At 41.4% G+C, this 25871-nt stretch overlaps 1 protein-coding gene across 3 annotated transcripts in view; it reads left to right on the forward strand.

The window, feature by feature from the left end:
* Window positions 1–4730: 4730 nt before the first annotated feature.
* side-VIII (sidestep VIII) overlaps window positions 4731–25871 on the forward strand; it is a 70735-nt gene continuing 49594 nt past the window's right edge. The window contains exons 1-3 of one of the 3 annotated variants that reach the window (XM_070213637.1): window positions 4731–5300; window positions 9930–10288; window positions 12945–12965. In XM_070213637.1, coding sequence (XP_070069738.1) covers window positions 10147–10288; window positions 12945–12965 — 163 coding nt within the window. In that variant the 5' untranslated portion in view covers window positions 4731–5300; window positions 9930–10146. Of the gene's footprint in view, window positions 5303–9929; window positions 10289–12944; window positions 12966–25871 lie in introns of all 3 variants that reach the window. The other 2 variants (XM_070213638.1, XM_070213639.1) reach the window with 2 other exon arrangements.

The raw sequence follows: 25871 nt of genomic DNA on the forward strand, positions 1-25871 counted from the left end.
TAATTGCCAGCACGCCCAATCCAGTTCGGTCTTCAAGGCCCAAAGTGGCAGACAAACATTTTTGCCCAAACTGTGTGAAAAATTCCCCAAATAATTTCTGGCTATAGACAACAGTCAAACAAAATAAATGTGCTCGGTTACACTTACAATTTTATTAACAAACTAAAGGATTTAAAATTTTCTTTATCACCAAAAATGAGTAAAAACAAGAGAGAACGCTATAGTCGGGTTGGTGTCCCGACTATCTAATACCCGTCACTCAGCTAAAGGGAGTGCGAACGCTGTACTCAGGTTGGTGTCCCGACTAATAACCGTAACTCAGCTAAAGGGAGTGCGAGGGAGATAGATATATAAATTTTGATTGCGTATAACTTTTTAATGAATGGTCCGATTTGAAAAATGTCTTCTACATTTCGATAGGTATCAATATACAAAACAAAATTGCATTTATACTTCTCGGAAATCTTTAAAGATGTGGGTGCAGGACCCATTTTAAAATCGTTAGTGGGCGATTGTGGGCGTTAGAGGGGGCGTGGCGCTCGGCTAAAATAAACTTGCGCTGCGTAGGAAGCCAAAGAATATGTGTGGGAAATCTCAACCTTCTAGCTTTTGTAGTTTCTGCGATCTCAGCGTTCATACAGACGGACAGACAGACAGACGGACAGACGGACAGACGGACAGACGGACATGGCTAGATCGACTCGGCTAGTGACCCTGATCAAGAATATATATACTTTATGGGGTCGGAAACGCTTTCTTTTAGCTGTTACATACTTTTGCACGAATCTAGTATACCCTTTTACTCTACGAGTAACGGGTATAAAAACTGTTTAATCTGTTTAACTTAACTACATGTAACTTTTTGTATTTACTACTGATTTTTAATTATACTTAATTTATTAGAAGATTAATTTTGTATTTCTTTGTTTTATATAGATTCACTAACCTAGTTAAACCCAAACTTAATAACCTAGTTAAGTCTTAGTCTTAATAATAGTATTTTTCTTGTTTTTGTATACAACATTCCTCTGAGTGCACACAAAAAGTTAACGAGCGAAAAATATTCAAGAATCCGATTAAATATGAACAAAAGTTGACCGTTTGTTTTGGCTTCAATTGGAAAATGTATGCAGCTTATTTTATATATTGCAAATATTTGGAATCTATTCAGAGTTGTGCCCAGTACCATCTGCATAATACCCGTGTATTAGTGGATTTTTCGCCATAAAAAGCCGGCGAAACGTGAGCGGGCATAAAAAAGGACGTTCCCACAATATGACAATCCATTGAATGACCATGGATCTGCCTCATATCACAAACAATAAACAGCCACAAACGCCAACAACAATGGAACATAAAAATGCAACAAAAAACAAAACAAAAAGAAAAACTAAAACAATGCCACAAAGGGGGATGGCAGTCGGAAAATGGAAAAGAGTTGGCCAAAAAATATAAATCGCCTGCCAGCTAAGCAAAATGTCAGAGCCATAAATATCATAAAAAATATATTATCAAGCGACCATGATTTCGGAATCGGAAGGAGGCAGGGTATACGCAATATAGATACATATGTACATATGTACATATATGTGTGGAGGATTTGGGAATAAGAATTTTGGTTCTCGGCTAAAAATTGTGTGTTAACAGGCACTCGAAATACAAAAACCTGCAGGCGGGGCGAGAAGAAAATATTTTAATACGAGCAATAAAATTAGAACAAAATACGCACTAAAGCTAAATTGAAAAGAAAATCGTTATGGTTGACACAAACTGAAGGCCATAACCAAATAAAACCAAGCCAGCCAAGAGATTTTGGGGGCAGGGGGAGCCAAGGCAAACCAAAAACGATTCGAGCGCGTTAAGCAAAACGCGTTTTAGTGGCGGGGCCCCGGCCAAAACTGCACACATACATATGTAATCAGAACGCCGGGAAAACTCTGGGAAAAACACATTTTATATGCTTGTTGTTGGCTTGCTAACTTTGGAACAATTTTCGTATTTTTTATGCGAGATTTTCCCCCGCTGCTTTTCGTTCTCATACTTTTTTCCTTTTTTTAATATTTTTTCATGCGAGTTAGGGGAAAATAAAAGCAGTAGCGTAGAAAACTTCTTGGGTTTCCAATAATTTGTTGTAGCGAAGTTGTTTTGCATGTGTGTATGAGTGGGTTAGGACTTTAGGGGTGTTTGGGGGGTATTCCTGTTAGCCGCTCTACATATATCAAGCAGCAGCAAAAACGAGGCAGGACAGGAAAACTCTAACAATACAGCGGACAAAAAAAGGAAAAATCCTAAGCAGTTTCCCAGAAGCAGAAGCAGCAGCAGCAGTTTGTAAAATATATTTTTATTGCTATTGCGGACACACACGCTACACACACCATACACTCTACACATATTTGCCAACAACAGGACCAGGCGACTCCTTTCTCTCCTTTGGTCGTCGTTTTGCCATTGACTTCTTCTCGCTATTAAAGCGCTAACAAAAACCAACAGCAAGCACTGCGGAAATAGCGAAGCTGTAGCATGCTTTTTGTCATATTTCACTGGGCGGAGCAAGAAGTAGCCAAGGCAGAAGCGAAAGCAGCAGGATCAGGACACGCATGTTGCGTACAAGGATGCGGGCCCTTCATAAAAAACACTTTCATTACAACTACAATGGCAACAAGCGAGGAAAGTTTACTGGCACAGTGGACGGAAACTACCCGGAGTTTCGAATTTTACCTTTTAAATTCGTTATACTATAAACAAGATATGATAATCAGGATATGATACATTTTAGCAACAAATCTTAAAACATAAATTGCGGTGTCACTACTATTATTTTGACCGCAACTGTACCCATGGCTTTGTCATTCTATCGGCTGTAGCTCCGAAAACTTTAACTATAATGTCCCAAAATTTTTTGGAACTTGGTGTTCGAAAGATAAAGAGATGTACTAAAGAAATGTAAGAAAAACTAAGTTCTCTTTTTATTGCTTTTCAAATATGGCCAAAATCGGAATTTTCAACTTTTAGGTCCTATCTCTCGAAGTCTCTATTCAGGGGATTGGTGGATCAATAGGATCCGTTAGCATTTATTAAAGTTTATAAAGAATAATTTTTAAAGTATTCCATATAAATATTTCTACACGTTGTTAACGGAACTTCTCCCATGGTGCGTCATCTGTTTGGGTTCGGTTCCGGCCGGACTACTTACTACTTCAGCTGGCATTATTTCATGTGCGAAAGTCGCTGCGTGTTGTGTTTGCTATTAAAAATGTCAGCCACCGTGTGTGTAAGAGTGTGTTGCAGCAGCTGTAAAACGGACGCTCACACACACATGTGTGCCGGCGAACACGCTTTTAACACCGAAATGAACTTGTTCGCCATGTTTATGAGCTGATAAAAAACAGTTGACCAACATTTGTGGAAGTGGAAATTGACTTTAATGGTGGGGCGAAGTAAATTAAGGATCTTTTTAGAGAATATGAGTGTGTGGAGAGTAGTGAAAGCAGTATAACATCTTAGTTTCGGGCTGGGACTTCCCCGAGGGACTCTCACCTACATCTGGCTGATTTGGCCTACTTACAGTCGCCAGTTAACATTGCCTTACAGAGCCATAAAAAGCTTACCAAGGAGACTCAAAATTTGGCACACTTTTTTTCCAGTCTCTGAATTTCTCTTAGCAAAGAGCGCAAAGCTGTTGATGCAAAAGAGCAACGACTGCTGATAACAGAGCTCTGTGAGACCGCTTAACAAATTGTTTATTGGCCTATTTAAGTTTTTTAATATATTAAAGGGAGTTTTTTGTATTTTCGGGGAACTAAATATTGATAGAAACGTCAAGACTGCTAAAATATTGGTTTGGGTTTTGCTCTGTTTTCCTTTGCTTATTTGATTGATGGGCGGCTGTTCATCTCAACAGGAATGCAACAGGTGTGTTTTTGATTGATGCTCGAATTTTCCGATTAAAAGATTGATGTTGAAAAGAACTGTGCGAAAAAATATACTCCCAGTTTTTAATATTGTTCTATTAAATAAAGAATAATTTAATATTTACAAAAAATGTGTCCTAAAAAAAAACAACAAATATTCAATAAATAATGTATTTCTTTTCAAAGCATATATTTTTAAATACATTCTGCCTAATTTGTTTATAGACTTTTGGGCCTCTTAAGTATTAATCAGCACATTTGCAAAGCAGATGTAAAATTTAGCACATTTATCAGCTGTTTTTTAGCACAAGCTGCGCCAGAGAAAAAACACGAGAGAAATGAGATGACCCGAGAGAGGGTCAGGGAAATGCCGCAGGCTAATTTGAAATGTAAACAAGATTAACCGCTGCCATACACATACACGCTGCAGCACACAAAATATGTGCTATCTATTGTATTTATTTTATAGAACTGCCTAAATATACTAGTAGTGACTGAATGGAAGCCTTTCTTTATTTATCTCGAGTATTATGGATTTCATCTTCAAAAGTTACAGGAACTCATCATCCCAAAAGCGTGCTATAAAATCGCAAAGCCGCGTTAACAGACCCCTGTTATCGGGCAGCATCCACATCCACCACTTCGTGTTCACATCTTCGGCGTTTTGAAATCTCTCGAATTCGCTCTCGGGACCGTTTCTCTTCGTACCGCTTATTGGGCGGCTGGGAGCGCTTCCCGCTCGGCTTTTGTCGACACGGATGCTGGCCGAACGGCCTTATGCTGCTCGAGCTTCTCGGTTCCAGCGTGTGTACCATAAAAATCGGTTCAGTGAGAGTTTGCGATCCCGCGGGTACGGTCGGAACTAACGGGACTTCAACGACGTGACGCGAGCAGTGCGAATGGAATTGTTTTCCGGCCATCTGAGCAAATCAAACCGTGCATCCCAAAAGAAAATCTCCGAAAAATCCATTAAAAGCCAGATACCATCCAGAATTGATCCGCGAATTGTGTGTTTAAACCGAGAATTAATGTGGAATTGAATAGATATAGAAAAGTACGATGTGCCCATCTTAGAAACTAGAGAATGTGGAAAAGTGCGTTTAAAGTCGCGTCCATCGAAATTCACACGCCCTGAAAACTGGTTTGCAATGTAAGCAGCTGCCAAAATGTTGTTCTTATTCTAGTTCTTGTTGTTGACAAGCAATTCGTTGCCATCGCGAATCAACGTTCGCCCATTTAAGAGATCTGACTCTGATCTGACTGCAATGCCCCCCGCTTTGCTTTCAATGAAAATCATTTCCACGGAAAGCGCACAGCCATTGAAAAGCGCACGAACCCCGAGTGGCGGCGTCGTCGTTCTCGTTTGGATTATTTTTGCTAGTTTAGTGGGTGTGCGTCTATATCTCGGTCTATATCGTTTGATGTGTCTGTGTGTTTGTTTTCACAGTGAAGCCGGCAGATAAAACGATTTCTCCGCTCAGCTGCTCGTTTCATCGTTTTTTTCGGATTTCTTTCATTTGCTTGCTAAAATCGTTTTTTGTTGCTTCGAACGAGCAGCTCGTACAAATTGCACGAAAATTGTTATTGTTGAGCGTTTTAGTTATTTATATGGTTAGTTCTTTTCTCGTTTTTCGTTTTTTCGTACTGCATGTGCCGACATTTCTCTTATGTAGTCTAGTAGTGGCCCTGCAAATGCCATCATATTTCATGGCACTCGTACATAAGTGCAAAATTGCTGGCCTTTGACGGCCATTAAAAGAGAGCCAGTGAAATGCGAGCCATAAACTAATAGATAAATATATGTAGCACCCACTCCACCCCCCTTGCTACACCACCCAAGAACAAATGCATATATTTGTTTAAATTGCTAAATTGCTGAAGTGTGCGTGTAATGAAATTCACAGATGAATGCCACTTCAAAGCAAACTGTTGAGGCCTGTGATGGTGGCGAAATTGAATGTGCACGATAAGCTGCAGGGAAAAACGTTGAGGGACCTTAGGACTGATTAAGATGATGGCGATATGAAACTAATGCTCTGGCATTAATTTAAAGAGGTGTGAATTTATACTTGGCAAGCTTTTATTTGACAAACTGACTAGAATAAGATAAAAGTAATCCGATTAAATTAATTCAATTTAAGTTGAACATACTAGGCCATAAAAAGAAAATGATTAAACAAATTACTTTAATTTATCAACTTTAAATTTGATATTTCAATTTATTTTACCTATATATCGTCTTTAATGGCTTTTAGTTTGGTATGGATAAATTTATTGTCTTTCAAGAGCTATAAATATTATTAAATACAACATTATTTTCGATAATTTATCGCACTATCAAGGTCAAAGCTACGTCACATTATATCTAAATTGCATATTAATTATATGCTAGCTCCTAATCAGGTTCAAAATACCATTTTGGTCAGCTTAATCAGCCCCCCAAATAAATAAAATAGTTTTTAGTGGAAAATATCTATTGCTAGGGGCTATTGCTGGCCTCTAAACATATGCACTAATTCCACAAAATACTATTGTTTCAAAACCGAAACCCAATCCCCGCCGTTTCCACAATGGTTCCTAATCAAACTCATTTATTCGCTGTGCCAAACATTAATTACGAATTCTGACACAAATTCGACAGACCAGCAAAACTAAGGAGAACAATGGCCATACGATTCGGCGACAAAAGCCATTTATAAACGACACACGATACCACATAAACAAAATTATTGGGGACACCGAGAACAAAGTGCATCAATTCGGAATGGAAATGGAAATGCGACTAGAAGTGCAAGTGAATTTTAATATGCAATTAATGCTGCGGACAGCTGGAGACCGAGTTTATTTGCATATTAAAACGCTTGTCACCAAGATTGCTGTCGAATTGGGGTGTAGGTCGGACCAGGGCTAACAAGGCCATTCCACTGCCACCCCGAAGTGTTAAGGAGTGTCCTGATGCCGGTTTAATGTTGGCATGCAAACAAGCTCACAGGCTCGCCCAAGTATGCAGCACAATTAGCAGCTGCTGCTGCTTCTGCTGGGATGTGGATGATGATGATGTTGATGATGGCGCCAAGTGTTGAACGCTCTGATTGCTGCCCAGTCCTGCAAGTCCTGGCCCACTCCCACACACACACCCACACATCCTGGCGGCCATTAGAATTTTTAGTATTCATAAAATTGCACTTGAACCCTTGCGAAACGAGGCAGCCATGCATGGCTTTTTATAGGCTCACTTAGCGCACATAAACCGCGAAAAAAGTGGCAGGGCCAGGTAGTATTCAGGAGTATCCTGCTCAAGGGCTCTCCTTGTGCAAATACATACACATCCACACTTATAGATGCCATAATAATATTGTAACTTTGCACTTCAAATTGCATTTTAATGCAAACACACTTCATTACATTACAAAATAAAGTGGGTGAGGGTGAGCCAGCGAGGGGCGAACGCAAACTTGCATGCCGGAAATGGAAAAACGTCGACACACTTTGCTGCAGCTGCAGCCGGAAAACTCACCGCCACTCACACAATCACACACTCACCCACACACGTACACTTCTGCTGGCTTGGCAAGTTTGTAAATTGAAGTGCATGTCGATCGTAGGTGGATGCCTCAATGGCGAAACTGGCACAATGCTCCCTCACAAACCAACGAACACTCGCTCACAGGCACATGCCCATCGAGGTTACGTATACGCAGCGTTGGCTCCCTGCTCCCAGCAACCACCTTCACCTTCGGCCCTCAGTTTGCATTAGCTAATGTGACTCACATTTTATTGGGAACGCTTTTTATTGGATGCACACACAAGTTTTTATCCTTGCATAACCCATTCACTAAGCTGATTTGCCAAAAGCAAAAGTTTGGCAAGGCCCTAGGTAAATGGATTTTGAGTGGCTCATATTTAATTTCGGGGCCAATTCCAGTATCGATGTGTGCCAAACATTAAAGTTAGCCTTGCTCGTTTTGGAATGTAAATTTAATCAACTCCACTCGGGCATTGGTTTCACGTACCAGCGTTTTAATTAAAGCTTTCATTTCTCGATTCAATTAAATTTCGAGCCCAAATCAAAACTGCACCTCGAATGTTTGGATATTTTTCGATTAGATTCTCATCGCCAGGCGGCCAAATGTTATTTAGCACTCCATGTCGGGCTTTCGTTATGAAAAGCATTTTTCCCCGTAAATATTTCTGCAATATTGACTAACGATTTACAAATATTTTCACTTTATCGCAATGGAAATCCATTTGCAGGCGCTGCTTGCATTGTAAATAAATTTAGACAAATTTATTAACGCCGCTTTAAAAATCATGATTAAGTGGGCACTCCACCGCCTGTCAGTTGCGGTTGCGGGGCTACAGTTGTCGGGAAAGTTTTATTCACTTTACATTCAGGTCGATGGTGAAAATAAAAATAAAAACTTTAGGGCGTAGGCCGCTGACTGAGAGCTGAAATAAAATTAGTGCAGGCAGCTAAAAGCATTTGGCCCCTGTAATGCCGTCGATAAAAATCCAGCTAGAGCAAGTCAATATATCATAAAAGCACGTCGCATCGAAGCCTCGATTTTGCGGCAGTTTATGTGTGGGTTTTACAGAGAAAATAAATGTAGTATTTTTATGTACCTTTTTTATTTTCGATGGATTGTTTTTTTCAGTATTTTAGTAATTTATTTGAGCTTGGATATTTTTTAGTTTAGTTTTTTTTTATTCGAAAGTAATTTTTTTAATGTCCTCCCTTAATTAGATTTCGTGGGTATATTCGCAAATAAAATAAATTGCTTTTTTTTTTCTCGTTATAGGCCCAAAAGTATTTAACAGAATTTTTTTTATGGATAGTTCTGACTAGTTTTTTCTCTTAGTGTCTCGTTGCTGAGAAATTCGAGCCAGTCTGTGTGTAGTCTAGAAAGATGAGCGTGTACAGTTTCCGATTTCCGCTTTCCTGTTTATCGTTTATTGGGTTTTTCGCAACGTAAAAGTAAAAGCACTGCCAGACCGAGACGCAAAAGAAAAGCAAAGGAAGAACAAGGAATCCGAAGAGAAATTTGCACTCGTTAGCTCCTCAGAGGGAACCGACTTCTGGCAGTGCCATCATCGTCATATTGAACTTTGATGCTGGCACGTTTCTCCGGCTTTTTGTCGGAGTCCCCTCGCTTTTTTCCCCGCTTAAAGATCTACACGCGCGGATACTTTGGCACATGTTCGGGTATACTTACTACCATCCATTCACGGCCATTTTCCATCTAGAACTCCTGGAAGCGTCCTTTGCCAGTCGGTCGTCGTAGTCGTCGTGTGTTGTTAGTCATTTATATGGGCCACATAAATTATAACAAATATGTACGCAGGCGGCATTCGAAATGATTTCTCACTGTACGCGCGCTCTGTGCTGCGAGTTATAAATAATCTTTAATTAAAAGAGCCTCGCAGCCGGAAGACAGAAATATGTTTTAAAATATTGAGGTGTACGTGCTGTCGTGCTGTTGACAAAATGGCTAAATACGTTGTGATTTGTAGCTGTCTCTCCAAGACATCGCACTTTATACAGTCACATTTCACCGACAGGCACTGTTTGTTTAATTGGTCTTAAATTTACAAACAAAAATTGTGTTTCATCCGATTTGATTTCGCTGCGTGAATTAAGAATGGCGCATAAATAACGCTCGTTTACAATTGCCATAAATATGGAAAGCAAACAAATTAACCCAATAAAATTTGTAAAAATCACATAAATTACGTTTGCATGTTTGTTTGTTGTCGGTGGGAAAGTGCAATGAATTTGCTTACAAATTTGCCAAACCAAAAATAAAGGCAATTAAATAAATTTAACCAGAGCAACAGAAACGGCAAACTGTAATTACCCAAAAATGGCATGAAATTTTACTATGTTTTATTTTATTCGGCTTGCCTATGTTTTGCCTTATTTATTGACATGTCAACAAATTTAGCTGACTCTGCCGATGCACCCCTTTTTGTCTCTCTTCAACTCCCGACTCTCTCTCTCTCTTTCTCACTCTTTTGCAGCATTTGCGAAATAATTTAAATTGAATTTAAGCATAAATAAATCGCGCAAAAGAACCACCCACGAAAAATGCTCGCAGTGCAAAGTGTGAAAGGTTTCTGAGCCGGAAAGTAGGCAACACCGGTGCAGGAGCACCAGGATACCCGGCAACAGCAACCTCGCAACCTCCCTCGTCCACCAACTACTATCGTCCGCAGGATCGAGAGCTGGGCTATCACCATGGGCAGGTCCTGCTGCCGCACGCTCTCCCTGCCGCTCTTCCTGCTCGTCCTGTCCGCTCTAAATGGCCAAGCGGCGGCGGCATCTCGCGTCCGCGTCAGCTCCTCGACGACGATGACGCGGAACATCGAGGAGGAGAACGGTGAGTGCACAATATTATTATCTAGAATAAGGTTTTTCGAAGTGCAACTGGCTTTCCAAATTTCATCACAAAGCTATTAACACGAATGATATTTCGAGATACTGATCACTTGCGAACTTTTCGTTTTATAGGCTAATTTGTAGCTTTGTGACATAATTTAAATTTATAATATTATGGAATATGTCAGTTAAATGGTAAATCAGAGATAGATCTCAGACCGCTAACTAAATGTTTTAGTTACTTCTACAGTCTTCTTTAAACTCTCATTTTATAAAAATAATAATAAAATAATTTGTGCAATCATTATTGCATTAATGTATGCTTTGGATCAATAACAAGGATTTTTCCAAAATTAATAATCTAATAAACCAATTTTTAAATTGTAGTTAAAACGATTTTAAAAGTTAAAATAGATTCCAACTTTAAATTTATTTTTCACGACTTTTAACTAAAAACAAATGATTACCGTGTCACCTAATAACAATTCACGATTTCAATAAAATAAAATCAAAAAGTGATGTGAATCTGTCGATTTGATCGTTTTATTTTCAGTATATGTAGATTTTGTTGTAACGGATGTCATAAAAACTATTTTGATGGAACCAAAATGAAGTGAACAATTTGCGATGGCCATATCGAACTGATAATGTTTATTTTTCCTTTGTATTCGAAAGTTAATTTAAAATGAAAAGTTGGCTTTCCATTAGTATCGTGTCTATGTGTGCGTTTGTGTGCCTGTTCGTCGGTGTGTGAGTGAGTGCGTGCTCATGTGTGCGTGGGCCTGACGCAACTTTTATTCAATCAACATAAAGTTTATTGTGTGTAAAGAAAATTGCGTTTGCGTTTGCCTTTGTGGGCTGACAAAGCGAGGCTTTTGTCGCTGCATTATTGATGCGGTTATTCCACTACATCGTTCGGATCATTCATTAGTACAATTTTTTCTCAGCCCATACGATTTTACGTAGGTGCGAGCAAGATCCGATTTACAGTAGCTCTAATAAATGAGCAAAATTGTACTTTTTAGATTCAATTTTGCTCATACAAAAAAAAATAAAATGGTGGCCTTCGGTTTTTAAAATTTTGCTCATTAATTGCTCATTGCAGCTGACATATATCTGTCTTGCTCGCACCTACGTAAAATCGTATAGGCTGAGAAAAAATTGTTCTAATGAATGAGCCGACCAATGTAGTGGAATAACCGCATGAGCAAATGAAATTTTCGGTTTTATGCGTGCAAATTATGCCAAATTGTTATGGATTTGAAATCGATTTCGAAGCGATGCGAAATCCTTCTAATCGAAGCGGCTGGCAGCTGTTTTTCGGGAGATGAGAACAAGAACTTTTTTTGGGCCATCACTTTCGCTGGCAAATAATAAAATGTGGCCAATAAATAAGCCCGGGGCAGTGGCTCCCACTTCGAAGCCACAGAAATGCGAAACAAACTTGGTAAACTTTTCGACCATCGAAAAGTTTCGGGCATAGATTGTACATTAGCATTGGGCCAAGTTCACAGGCCTGTCAGCGGCAGAAGAAAGAGTGACCAGGTTCTGGAGTAGAATAGTTATCTATTGGCCGGTTCTGTTTCCATCTCAATTAACCCAAAAATCGGGTGGATGCGAAGCCTGAGATACGCATACGCATACGCCATGTGGCCCAGTCAAAGTCCAAGTCCAAGTCAAACAAACGAACTGGCAGTGCAGCGGTTTAACGCCTGGGGTCTCGGGTGCATATTGTTCAACCTTTTGATACCAAAGTTTTGAAACAGACGCAAATTGCTGGTGCGGTGCGCCCACATAGTCTTCATAAATTCAAATTTTATATGTTTTCAATTGAATTTCGTTGTTGGGCCAGCTAGCCAACCATACAACCATCCAGCTGGCCGAAACTTTTCACTTTGGCATTTTAATGTTTTCCAAGTTAACTTGGCCACACGCCGCCACTTCCTCTGGAGTACATAGTTCCGGCCGCTTGCCCGGCTAAGCTGGCTGGCTGGCAAAAGTATTTATCGCATTTCTATGAAAACAACCTACTCACACAATTTTGGCCAGAAACTTGGAAATTATGTTTGGCTTGCCGCTCCGATTTGCCGCTGTTCTTGTTGTCTGTTCAATGTTCTTGAGCGAAAAGTTTGCCAGTTGTTGCCGCCGCAGCGTAGCTTTATAAATGCTTATTTAGAGGCGTATCTGATGAGTTAAGTTTCGGCCCAGGCTTCGGCCTGCAAAGTTCGATTCAGATGTCTATATCAGAGAGCTGGTGTTTGCCAACTTCCCAAAGGATTTAACGCCAGATTTACAAGATCTTCAGCCCAGCAAGTCGAGGTTGCATGTGAGGCTGGTAACTGGTTTGTTTAACAACTACGCACAAGATGAAATGTATTTTCCTCAAATTTCTGCAGAATTGAGTCTTTGAAAAGTTTCCAATTATGCTTAGCAAATATTCCCAAGTTTAAAAGCTTGGCAAATTTTGCTTTTAATTTCTTTAATCCCATATTGGTTACAGTTTACTATATGAGTTTAACTTTTTGAAAAATATTTGATTTACATTTTATCAAAAACCAATTTATTACTTATTTTTATTTAAATAAAAATATTTGTTATTTACTTATTATTTATTTGTAATTTACAAACCTATTTTCCTTTTTTCTATTTTATTGCAGCCCTACTTTTACTTTTGGCTGGTAAGTTGATGACCACTTAATTTGTTTTCAAATCACCCACTTTATGCAGCCTTTAAGTTATACAAATATTATTGGTCTTTAAGCCGGGACAACCCAAACAATTTGGCCATCCGATTGACCGGGCCCAAACGCAAGGGGCGGTGGCAACAGCTGCTGCCACGCCCACAACATGAATACAAACACGAACCTATACGAACCAGCACAGTTAAAGGCATCAAAGCAGCTAAAAAATCAGCTTTTGTAAGGCGAGCCGGCCAAGGGAAAAGTCAAGATCTCGAATGGATAGCAGTGGGCTAAGAGTAAGCCGGGGAAAAACGGGAAAAACCAGAAAACACCAGAGTGGAAAAAAATACCAAAACAACTTTCAGCTGGCCAAAGTCCTTCACAACGTGTGCGTGTAGTTGACCGAAAAAACTTTCCCTCGAACTTAGCCCGAAGAGACTGAAAATTCCAGTGCACCAGGAAGCGAGCTGACAGCGCGATGAATGACAAGCAGCGCCAGCTCAGTTCAGTTCAGTTTGTCAAGAGTTTTCTTTTACTTTTCTCGATTTCTTTTCGGCCTTTTTTGGCCAAGGCAATGGCGATGGCGATTGGCTCTGAAGTCCTGGCCAGAAACCAGAAAGTCCTGGCCGCCGGGAGAGTGGCCTACTAGTCCGTGGAAGTGTTTCGGCCGAGGCTTCAAAGGAAAGCGACTGTCGCCAGCCCACTGCTCACCCCTCCCCCCTTATCCCTCACCACATTTGTTGTGATTTTCGGTCTTTCTGTCGTCAGGTTTTCTTTGCTCGCTCCCCGCGTTTTTGTTTGCCCGGGAAACTCTGCCTGTTTGCCTTTGGCCACACATAAATGCGTGGCCATACTTCATTCATTTCATGGCTTGGCAAGGACATTTATCATCTGCCCCTCGAGTGCGTCACAAAAAGGCAGTGGGCCTTCTTCTTGTTGATATTTCTATATTCGTGGGAGGGAAAAAGCAAACACCGAGATACTCGCACAACAAAAAATTGCGCAAATTTCACCCAAAATGTTAAATAGAATTCATTTTGCCTACTCTTCGTCCCTCAGCTGTTATTCATGGCACTTTTTGCCCTCTTATCGCTCGTGTTATTTTTGTATATGAATTTCTGCGGTTACATTGAATGCCAAGCAGCCAGGAGCCAGGATCCACGAGCCCGAGCAATTGGCGGGGCGAAAAAGTGGAAAATTTTAAGCCTACTTGAAATTTATTTGCACTCATTATGGCCTGACAGTTCGCAGATATCAAGGCGGTGTGAAAAGACCGAGATAAATTCATTTCGGGTCCTGGCGGCGAGCCACTAAAGAGTTTGCATTCCTTGTTCGGCTTAGGGGTTAAGCCCATTGAACGGGATCGAGTTGGGCTCAGACGGTGAGCCTCCAATGCCATTTTCAATAGAATCCCACGAATCCGGCACAGACCGACTGACTCACTAATGAACAAATAAAGCTTAGCGGGCCAAAGGAATAAAACCCAGCCACATTAATAAATCACACCGAGAAAGCGAAAACAGCACAGAACAGAACAGAACATAACAGAAATAATGCAAATGCCTAGCGACAGTAGAAATGACAAAACAGTTTTCCCAACGAATCTCCATGTCTGACTTAAGAGATTTCCACGCAAATTCCGCAGGATGCAGGGCAGCTGGGAAATGGAATCGGAATGGAATTTTCTGTCTGAGTTTCCCATGTGCTCCCAGTCGTCGTCGTCACCAACTTCCTCTCGATCTGGCAAGTTATGTCTACATTCCCCTATAAAATCAACAAGAAAAATCAGCTCCCCGTCCAGTTGGCAAGTTTATTGTCGGCAACTGGCAACTATTATGCCATGCTAATCGGCTTAGACCGACTTCGGACCAGGTCTGTGAGGAAGCCAAGGGCTCAGGCAAACGAGCTCGGCCAGCCGCCGAAAGATGTTGCCATGTTGCCATGTGGCCTGCCTGATTGTTCATTTGCCACACGCGCTACAAGCACAGGCCACAGGGGCACAGGGAAAAATATATGAAATTTTCATTGATAATATCCCAGATTTGTTTATCGGATTGTAAAGCCATTTATTAATGTTTTCTTTTAAAAGATTTAATAATATATGTATAAGATAATGATTAGACTGACCTCTTATCTGGGCCTAAGAAAAATTGGGAAAGATTTTCCTAGCTTTAAAAATAGAGAAATTACTAAACTTACTAAAACTGCAAATACTTTTAGTGAACTCTGTTTTACAGTGTGAAACCTACTGGAAAATGGTTGGTTGGTTATACTTTTTCATGGTATCTATTTTCCTAACTTCTGCCATATTTATCTACACTGTACACTTTTCCAACCTGAGTGACTTTAACCTTTCTTCTCCCTTTCCCCAAAATACTTCTACATTTTTTCCTGTGCAAGAACTGAGGCTAAAGATTGAACTCAGGCGGATACCTGCGAGCTTTGTCTTTGTGTGTGCTTTCGTCCTCCCAAATTTGCGGCCTGCCCTCATTTGGCTGACAGCTTAAGACGGCAGCCATCGCAGATGGAACCCCAAATTGTAGCCCTCTCCCTGGTGGCCTCAAAAAAGAAATCGCTTTGCCTGTGCGGTTGCCTGTGTGGCTGTGCGAGTGTGCTTTCGTTAGCATTCCGTGTGGAATTTGATACTTGATTATTTGTTGCCGGCCTCAAGCGTGCATAATATATCAAAGTGGCGTCAACGTCAACTGGAGATGCTCGGCCCGCACCAGTCCCCACTTTTCGATCCCTTCGCTCGACATGTGTAGACATCATGTGTTGGCAGTCAGGCTGGAATCTTGTTTTTAGTTACAGTTTAGTGTTGGCCGCATAATAAATAAATAAACAGTTGACTCAGATTCCCCTCAGATGCCTTCGAGTGGTCCCCTCTTCTTTTGCCCACGGGCTCTTGTCAGCTCCTTCGTGCATGTCCTGTCTCGTTTCGTATGCTAAAGAGCCTGGCGGCGGGCATTTCTCTTTAAGGCCTTTCCCCCAAAACCGAAATCAGATTCGGCTCATGAAAATTTCCCCAAAAATTTCAAAGTTTTTCATTAATCTTTGGCAGTTGTTGTCGCTGTCGAGGATTTGCATACTTAAGTTGTCGCTGACTTTATAAACATGCGCATTTAAAAGCGCTTTATTTTCCTGCAAAAAGCAACAGTTGAAGGAACTGTAGGTCAGTAAAAAAAAAATATTTTTATAATTCTTATAAGGATGATTATTTAGGGGAAAAAATGAAAAGTATTTTACATATCTTAAACATAACTTTGAGTACACTCAAATGTAATCCACTTTATAACTAAGCCAGTAAAATAACAAAACTAGCCAACAAAACTTTTCCAATAAATCTCTTAAAATTGCTAAACCCACTCAAATCTTTATGTTGCATTCAAAACTGTGAAACTATTCTGTATCTACTACACAAATGTGGTTCAACTTTAAGGCTGAATAACTTTGTAGGCGAGGCACATAACTTCTTATTGATTTCCTTCGTAATCCCTGTGCACTTACACCAGGGATCTAAAGAAATTCCAGACAATTAGTGCTCGAAAATCCCCATCCTGGTTGCACTAATCATAAAGCTTTAGCCCCGGGCCTTTGGCCAGCACACACACATACGAATATATATACGGAGAAATAGGCAGATGACGCAGAAGGCAGAGAAGGACGAGTGTAGGCCTCCTGCTGGGGCCGATCCTTGAGGGCTTAGGACTCCAAAGCCACGTGATGCCATGACAAAGTTCCGCAAATGGCAACTGTAACTTGCAGTTGCACATGTCAGGCCTAAAGGACCAAGGCTCTGGGCACACAATCACCAGTAGACACACTCGCACATTCATAACAATTTGTCGGCCAAGAATGTAGCCAAAAATCTCGTACGCTCTCTCAATTGTTATACAACATTTAAGGTCATTTGCATACAAAACCTAAATTAAAATTTTACCGAGCTTCATGGAGTCGAGAGCTGCACATCCTTTGATGTGGCATCAGCAGCAGGCCTCGCATGCAGCATATAGAAGTCCTGGCATCCCAGCAATCCTGGAAATCCACCCTGCTCCCCTGGTCAGTGGATTATTTAATTCAGCAATCTGCCCGACAGTTGTTGCACTTCTCTAATTAGACGAGCCAGCAGCTGCAGGAGGCAAAGGGAGTAGTAGCCAGTCATAACAAAAGTTAATTAAACATGTAATTGTTGGCCAGAGCAGCCAGCAAAGATTTGCCAACGAGTGGTTTGCTTTCGTCGGAATCGAATGTGCAAAAACCAAATACTACAGGGTATCGCCCAGTCTGGCATGATTGCATTCTAGGTTTTCGCCTCCAGGTCAAGTGGAAATTTGATTAAGTTGCAGCGAGTGCCGAGTTTTGAATGGCCATTGTTTGGCGGTTACAGGATCGTAACGTGAACTAAAACTGAAACTTGGGCTAATGGCTGCTACTACGACTCCTCGACAGCATAATAAAAATTTTTACAATTCAATTTCGCTTTTATTTCCCAGATATTATGCCCTAGAGCGGCCGCGAGACCACCCACTTCATATGCTCTCTTTATTTTATTGCCTCAAATTGTTTGTTGCCATTTCGCATTTGTGCCGCCCGGCTGCGCAGAAACATTTAACTTTGTGCAGCACGACGATGGGAAAAAACCCTGGCCGGGTTGCAAAATGAAAACATAGCAACTAAAACCAACTATACTTAAAAAACTGAAACTAAAACAGCGCGGCGACAGCAAAAAAAGTTGTCAACTCCTTTTAGTAGGGGGAGAGGGGGGGATGGAGGCGAAGGACCTCCAGTGGGCGTGGCGCAGAGCTCCAGTTTCTGTTCACTTTGAGCCGCAGTCGAAGTAAAGTCAAGTTACGCGTGGAGCTGGGAACTCTCTGGGCCACGGGACACTGCAGAGGATGTAGAAAAATGAAAGGGGAAAAAACGAGCAAGGATAGAGTACTCCGAAGCGGAGAGTAAAGAGTGGAGGACACCAAAAGCACATTTCAGCTTGAACTCCCACGGAGACCCGGGCCAAATGAAATTGTCAACGTGAAAGTGTAGAAAAATGCAGGCAGCGGGAAATGGGATTGAGGACTGAGGTCCTGGCGGGAGTTGGCCCGAAGGATCGGGCAAACAACGGACCGCTCCTGTCGTGCGTCTGCCGCCAGTTAAACTGCAAAGTAAACGGACAAAATGTTAAATCAAAGCCAAACAAAAGAGGCGTAACGGGCCAGCCAGCAACAAGGTGCCGTTGAAAAGCAGTTTAGACAGGTGGCTAAAGCTCAGGTGGGATTCCCTCGAGGGGCTGGGGGCGGGGCGAAAGTTGTGCGTGCACTTTTGATAAGTTGAGTGCGACTTATGGATCCAGCTGGCTTGGATGGTTTTTTCTCTAATAAATAGATAAAGAAATTATTATAGTTTGAAGAGTCAAATTGGACTGGGAAATCCCTATTAAAAAATATATTTATTTACATATCGAACTTTTTTCAGTGCCCTCATGATATATATTTAAAAATTTCATTGCTCCCGGAACGAAAATGTATGTCACAAAAGGCATGGCATTCGCCACATGAATTTTTAAACGAGGTATTAAGGCTGCTGTGGCATTATTAATGCGGCTTCATTATGAAATTGTGCAACAAATAATAAATCGATTAAGCAAATATTTGCCGGCACTAAAAGTGTGTATTTTTACAAATGTAGCTGTTTGATGGGGCTTTATTTTCTTTTTTTTCGTTTTCATCTGAGTGGCCTGGTCCAGCCATATGCATTTTCTGTGCGTCATCCATTTTAATATTTCAACAAAACCAGAAATGACGCTGTAAAACCGACGCGGTTATATGTCAAATATTCCCCCACCGAATGCATATGCATGAATATGTGTGTCGTTTGCGAGACAGAGAGGTCTGGTTGGGTTTTTAAATTTTGCATGTAAATTTCATTGCATACACATGAACATTTATTTTGCTTTATGCCCCAGAAGAGAAGCGAACTGGGAGCGGCTGCTGTCTGCTGCATTTTAATAAATTTATGATTTTATTTTGGTATGATTTTTTTGCCCGCTGCCCTCCCAAATATGTGTCATTCGCCTGACAATTTCTCTTAACCAACAAAAAAATTGGAGGAGGGACAAATAGATGGGGGACCAGGAAAAAAAGGGAGAAAGGTCCATAAATAACGAAGCATTTTACTTTGTATTTGCTGGATGAGATTTATAAATGCGTTTTTGTTTGCCGTCGTTGTTTCGCCAAATCGCGTAGAAATTTCATCGCGATGCCCGGGCCACATTTCATTGAACGAAATGAAAAAATAATTGAAATATTTGCCAATCAGCAGAGCGAACGAACATCGCAGCGCAGATAAGGCGACGAGCATTTCCCAGGAATTCCCAATTGCTGTCTGCGGCACGTTAATAAGCTCTTTGTTGACACGCACACAAACATCCATTCCCCGCATCCTCGGGATTTGAGTCCTTTGGATTCCACGTGTGTGTGAGTGGGTGGGTGGTTGGCTGTAAGGACCTTGTGTTATCTGCGCCGACATTGTGCTGGCCCTTTCAGGCTGTCATCTGTGGCATGGGTCCTGGCGGGCTGTCGATTATCGAGTCGAGATTATTAACCTGTCAGTTTAGCGCTTTGTCTTGCCAATGCCAATGCCAACTTGGTCCTTTCGGCCACGGAAACATTGACAGCTGCACAGCGTTAATGTAAAATATTTGTTTTATTAGGAACAACAATTTTTGCCATTTGTTTCAGTACTTACTCTTCTTGATTGAAGTTTATTAAAGTTGGGGAAAATGCTTTTTACACTTTTTTCAGCACAAGAAATGGGGGAAAGAATTGTGTGAGAAATTAAACCGATAGTTTAGTTAGCTTAATTGATAATATATAAATTGGAATACAATTTTTTTATAGGATTTGTAATTTGATTTAAATTTTCAATAGTTTCCGATAATATCGATGGGGATATTCACTGTCGATGTTTTCTCAACTCTATTGTTGTCTTGTAACCAGAGGTACAGTAGTTCAATAGTCCGATGATAAGTAAGATATTATAATGTTGACCCTATACTGACCAGACAAGCATTCCTAGAATTTTTTAAGCGAACACTCGTGTTATTAGGAGCAGGAATTTTTTTGAAATTTGTTCATCACTTATTTTTTTCGTTTTCCCTTTTAAATCGCGCTCGCAAAAAGCGTGTTGCGAAACCTCGACATCGCCACTAGGCCATAACAGTAACAGTAACAATGGCCGTAACAACGGCAGCAGTTGCAGCCATAATAGTAACAGTTACAGGAGCACAACTTGTATAGTACATGGGTACATTGTACATTGTACGTCGGAACATGGCGATTGCAATTGCAATTCCCGCACGAGTGCGGCTGCTTTTAAATTTTAATTAACTCAGAGAGGGAGCGGCAAAAACAAATCCGAGGGCCCGGCAAAGTCGTGCAGAAAAAGTTATTATTTATTTCATGATATTTCGTGCTGTTTCAACGCGCCATAAACGCCGAGTTCAGTCCGGCTGAGGCCACTGACTTGGCCAAAAAGGCAGGGTTGGATGCTGGATGGTAGATGGTAGATGGACTGCAACTAGGCTGGTGGCCATTGCCATGTTCATTTATTTATGAGCATTTTACACAGCCAGTGCACAGACATTCACACACAGGCCCATCTACACACACACACGCTTTGAGAAAACTCGTCTGGAAATTATGTAAATTTTTCAGTTATTTTTCGTAAATTCTTGCTGCCGGACCTGGGATTGGTTTGGTTTAGGTTCCATCTCGTTGCCCATGTCGAGCATGTCCTGAAGAGCGGTGCAACCCGCTCGCCCCTTTGGCCACCCCCTTAACTTTCCCATTGTCGTGGCGGGGGTCAAAAGTTCAACTGCTGTTTCGTAGGTGGCCCTTGTCAACGCAGCTTTTGTGTCTCTGCCTAGAATATATAACCCATTTTTGGCTTTTCACGACAACAGGCCAGGCCAGGCTGCCGAGCAACAACAAATTGTCGTCGTCGTCCTGCGGTCTGAGTCCCCATGCAAAATGTTGGGCCTCCCACATCCCGAACTAACCACCCACCCACATTGTTGTTCAGGCAAGCGAATCCCGACAAGAGTTGACTCAAATTGCATTTGGTGTCCGGCCTTCAAAGGCACAGGCCCTACAAAGTGGTATATATGCTATAAGTGCATCATCTCGAGTTAAGTTTTATTTTTTGGTTGCTATGTTTTTACCATTTCCATAACCATATTTACCTTTGACATATGAGCCGCCAAAAGTGCGTTTGACAAATGTGAAAAATGATTGAATATCTTCCGTTTGTATTATAATTTAAATGCGAATTTGCCAAATTGAAGGCGGAAGCAGATGAGACAGGCAGTCAGAGGCTCCTGGGAAAAACATACATATGTATTCCCCCTTTTGTGGCGCAATAATTCAGCTTTAACCTTTCGCTAACCCATGTCAAATCGCCCACGCCACTCCGGGCTTATCCATTTAATTTGCCGGACTTATTGTCTGGCGATCAAAAATAAATTTCGTTAAATCGAAATTAGACGAACAAAGGCCATTAATCTTCGCCGCCCGACCCGCGCGTCCATTATCAGTGCTTAAACAGAAAGGCCATGACCATGGAGTTTGTAAGGAGCTAATCTGGCGAATGCAATCTACGCACACACACATGCCTCATATTGGCCTGTGTGTGTGTGGGTTTTAGCACACACAAACCCACACTCACTCACACACCGCCACGAATTATTTATTTTAAATTGCAAAATTGTCTGTGGCCAAATCGGTTTTCATATGCTCTCTCGCCCCTTGCATTTCTGGCCATTGTTTCTAACATTTTATTTATTTTTCCAGCCGGGCAATAATAACAGAAACACTGCCGTCGTTTATGGCCGTTTATGTGACTTTGTTTACGGTCTCTTCTCGTCCGCCGCCCTTTGGTTTTATAATCTCTGCTTTTTTCTGGCATTTTTAATTTGATATTTATCAATTTGGGCTTCGCCTTCCCTTTGTACGCATTCCGTTTGAGTCCCACATAATAGGGCTTGGCTGTCTGAAGTTTTTCAATGCCAATTCCATTAATCTCTTGGCTCGTTGACTTGTCTACGAATGCGTCAAATGTCTCTTAGGCCATCAAAAGGAATTTAATGAAAGTTGCCAACTTTGATATGGTCCTTTCGAGGCTTAATTTTAAGATAGTTAAGTTAACCGAAGCTAAACCGTTAGGTTTGTGAAAACATCGATAGTTTTGACACTATCGATATTATCGAAAATTTAAGAAAATAAATAAACTAAGGATGCTTACATTTAAATAAGATTTTATCAACATTTTACTGTCATCGATTTTTTCAAAATTTTAAAATCATCATCAATATTGATAGTGCTTTCAATTGATTTACCAACCCTACTAACCCGTACTTAAACTTTTCAAAATGAATTGAAATTTCTGGTTTAACCAAAGATCGTGCCAATGGAACCTGTAATTTTCAAATAATCCGATAACAAAAACCTTTTTTGTTTGCCTAACCAGTCGTTAGGTTACAGCTTTAAGCACAATCTGGCACTCGTTCATTGTTTGGCACTAGTTTCGCCCCCAAATGTCATTCAGATTAAATTTGGCGTGAAAGTAGCATTTTAAAATTGTACAAAATACTTAAGACAGAGCGAGAAAGGGGATTTTGGGGGCGTGTTTGGTGGGTAGAAGGTAGAAAATGGGAGGATTGTGTGTGAGCTCGCGCATAACAACGGGAGTGGCAATGGAGCTCCTGGAGCTGTTGTGGCTGACATTAAAAGCAAAAGGCGCTGGTGAAGCAACAGTCGGGCTGAGGACGTGCCATGTGGGCCAAAGGCGCACGGCCACCCACATGGATGTTTATGAGAGCCAGCACGTGACGGGAGGAGGAAAAGGGTCTCAGAAGAGCTCACAGCGGCTCAGTGGCGGGTTTTCCTTTCCGACCTTTCTTTGTGCCGAACGCACTTTGCTTAAACAATTGTTTTCACCAGCCGCCTTTGTCTGAGGCCCAGCTCTGTCCCCAGTACTTTTCCCACATGCCCGTTTCGAGCTGAAAGGCAGGTCTCAGTTGGCCCCATTTTATGCCTTTAACGTTCGTTTGTCCCAGCGAATCTGTTGTTGTTTCCTTCCCTTTACGCTTTTTTCCTGTCTCTGCCCGGATATTTGGTTAAATCAATGTTACGGATTTGCCGGTGTTTATTCGTGCCCCTTCAATTCTTTGGAAAACATTCTTACGAACTCAGCCAGGCCTAATTGATGCGCTTTTACCTAATGATCGATTTGAGTTACTGAGAAATTCTCCGTAATAACACAAAAATGCTGGCCGTCAAAGCAGATTTATTTCAAATGCTGCCGAAATAAATCCGATCCGATAGCGAAAAATCTTGCAGACGGCACATCAAAGCCTGGTTGCCTAGTCAACCAACCAGCCGCAGAAAAATGGAATCGTTCCGGCCCGCTCCCTCCAATAATTTTGGAGGTTTTCCCTTTTCCATCTGTTGCTCCCGGTTGTCCTGACTGCCAGATGCAAATTTACTTATATTTTTCTCTTTTTATTCGGGGATAAAGAAAACCCCAACAAATGTGGGGCTACTTTGTGTGTCTGATTGTCGGTCTATGTGAGCGAGTGTTTGCGGGTTTATTTGCCCGCTTTGTGGATTTATTTTTGGCGAAAAATAAGATGAAAATATTATGTCACGGCAGCTACTGCTACCTTTTCCGATAACCATATTTACGCCGCATCCCGGAGGCGTGTCGTCGCGTCGCTTGGCTCTTTCGAAAAGGCCGACAAGCAGACAATGCAAAGTATACTCGTTTATGTATGAAATATGGGGTCATGTTTTGGCCAGCCATCGGCATTATTTATGCCGCCCACCGCCTACGTGCATTGTTTGGCTAATAAAGCAAAAAAAAAAAAGAAAATACAAAAAGTGAAAAACGGGCAAGGGAAATTTCCGGGGGAGCGGAAACTATGGGTATATTTCGGGAATGTTTTTACAGCCAGCGTTCGGGGCATCCGCCGATCCATTGATATAGGTCCGCAAATCTATCGCGGTTGGGGGCGTTCGATGGCGTTCGCAGAAAACGCCTTTTCACACCTAAACGAGCCCATACAAACAGGCAAAAACAACAATCCATGTCAGATGTTGGATGGCGGTGAATGGCTAAAACAAACAATGAAACAATTTTGTTCGAGTGTAAGGGAGCTAAATCCGCGCATAGATCAATGCAAACTACAATTTTGAAAGTCAAAAGGAATTTAATGGTATCGAATCAATTAAAAACCGCTAACTTTTCGTTCAATCATCGTTCAATAATGGGTCACAAAATGGCGAAATGACTTCTACCTGGCTGCCATAAAAGCGCCGAAAGTCCTCTTTGCTCTACCTTGAAATCGAAAATGTGGTGCTGTTGAAAAACGCGCGTTGCGACACGCATACTAATGAACGTACCGAACCGGAAGTGCGTGCCTATAGCAGGCTGCGTGTGTGAGTGTGCGTGGGTGGCTGAGCACTGACGACATTAGCGCCATTTTGTCGTAATTAATGTGCGCCATATTAGTTGCTATTTGGCCATTTTTCACACACACACAGGCACAAGCCCAGGCGTTCGCAAAACAGTTTTGTGGGGGAAAACTTTTGCAATTTTAGTTGAAGAATTTCGCACAGCTGCCTGTTTCCTGTGGCGGTGGAAGAAGTGGAAGCTGTATGTGTGAAAGCCAGCCCCAAAAATAGCTATCTGTGTGTGTGCGTCCCGACATCCATCTTCCCACAAAAGAGGCCACGCACACATGCTCACAACATTTTGAGACGAGTTTTTATTGCCGGCATAATTAGCCGAATTGGAGCAGGAGGCGCCTGGCCAAAAGTCAAAGGAGCACAGCAACGAAATGCCTCTAGACTGCGGTCGACTGGATGAAATTTCGGCCAGAGGTTGCTGTCCTTGAAACGTGTATCTAATTCGCAATATTGGATTGAACGAGAGGGGGCACCTACACAAATAAAAGCGATGATATAAGAGTCTACCAGGGGTATCTCGGAAATGTCTTACAAACGAAAGCGAATTTTTGGAGACTTTGTTTATTAGCTGGCTATGATTGACATTTATACATCAATGTAGGATTGGCAGCCCTATTTTATAACAGATCAGTTATTCTGTTCTATAGCATTTTCTTTAGAGTTAAAAGTGTGATAAATGCGCACAGAGTAGAGATTGAGCATCAGCAGAGGAAGGTCGCGTGTATCTCGAGTATATCAAAGTGTCAAAACTATGTACAAAACTGTATCAAAAACTGTATTCATCGAAGAATAGAACGTGTCTAATAATTTAATAAATTAACGGAAGTAAACGGAAGCCTTTTTCTCCACAATTTTGGGGGCTCGACCGAGAACAATCCACAAACGTGCCAATTGAGTGTGATACGCGGCCAAACAACCATCAAGTTTTTGTGCTAAGAATCCATCGATCGCAGTTCAATAATTAAAACTAAACGGAGAAACTAGAAAGTAATACAACTAAAGTGATTACGAAAAAGAGAGACAAAAAACCATCCAGAAGAGCTGAGAATTTTCATATTGCGCAATTCCACCAAGTTTGCAAAGTATTGTGAAATTCTGCAACTACAAAACTACAAAATTTATTGCGCAGTTTGCCAACCTGAGTGCAAAATTGGTTTTGTGGCGAGAAGTAAATTCCTAACGGAAGAAGACGAAAGGCGTTTATACAATCCGTTGTCGCAGAGAGCGACAATAATGGCTAATGCGACAACTTGACCAGGAGGAGATCTTGGAAGCGTAAAATCTGGAGGAGATTACGAGGGAGCAGAGATCCAGAGAGGGTTAGTGAGACGAGGCGGCAAAGTGACGCCACTGGAGTTGAAAGCGATTGAACAAACCTGGAGGC

This window comes from Drosophila takahashii, chromosome 2R (assembly GCF_030179915.1).
Source record: "Drosophila takahashii strain IR98-3 E-12201 chromosome 2R, DtakHiC1v2, whole genome shotgun sequence".
Lineage (NCBI taxonomy): Eukaryota > Metazoa > Arthropoda > Insecta > Diptera > Drosophilidae > Drosophila > Drosophila takahashii.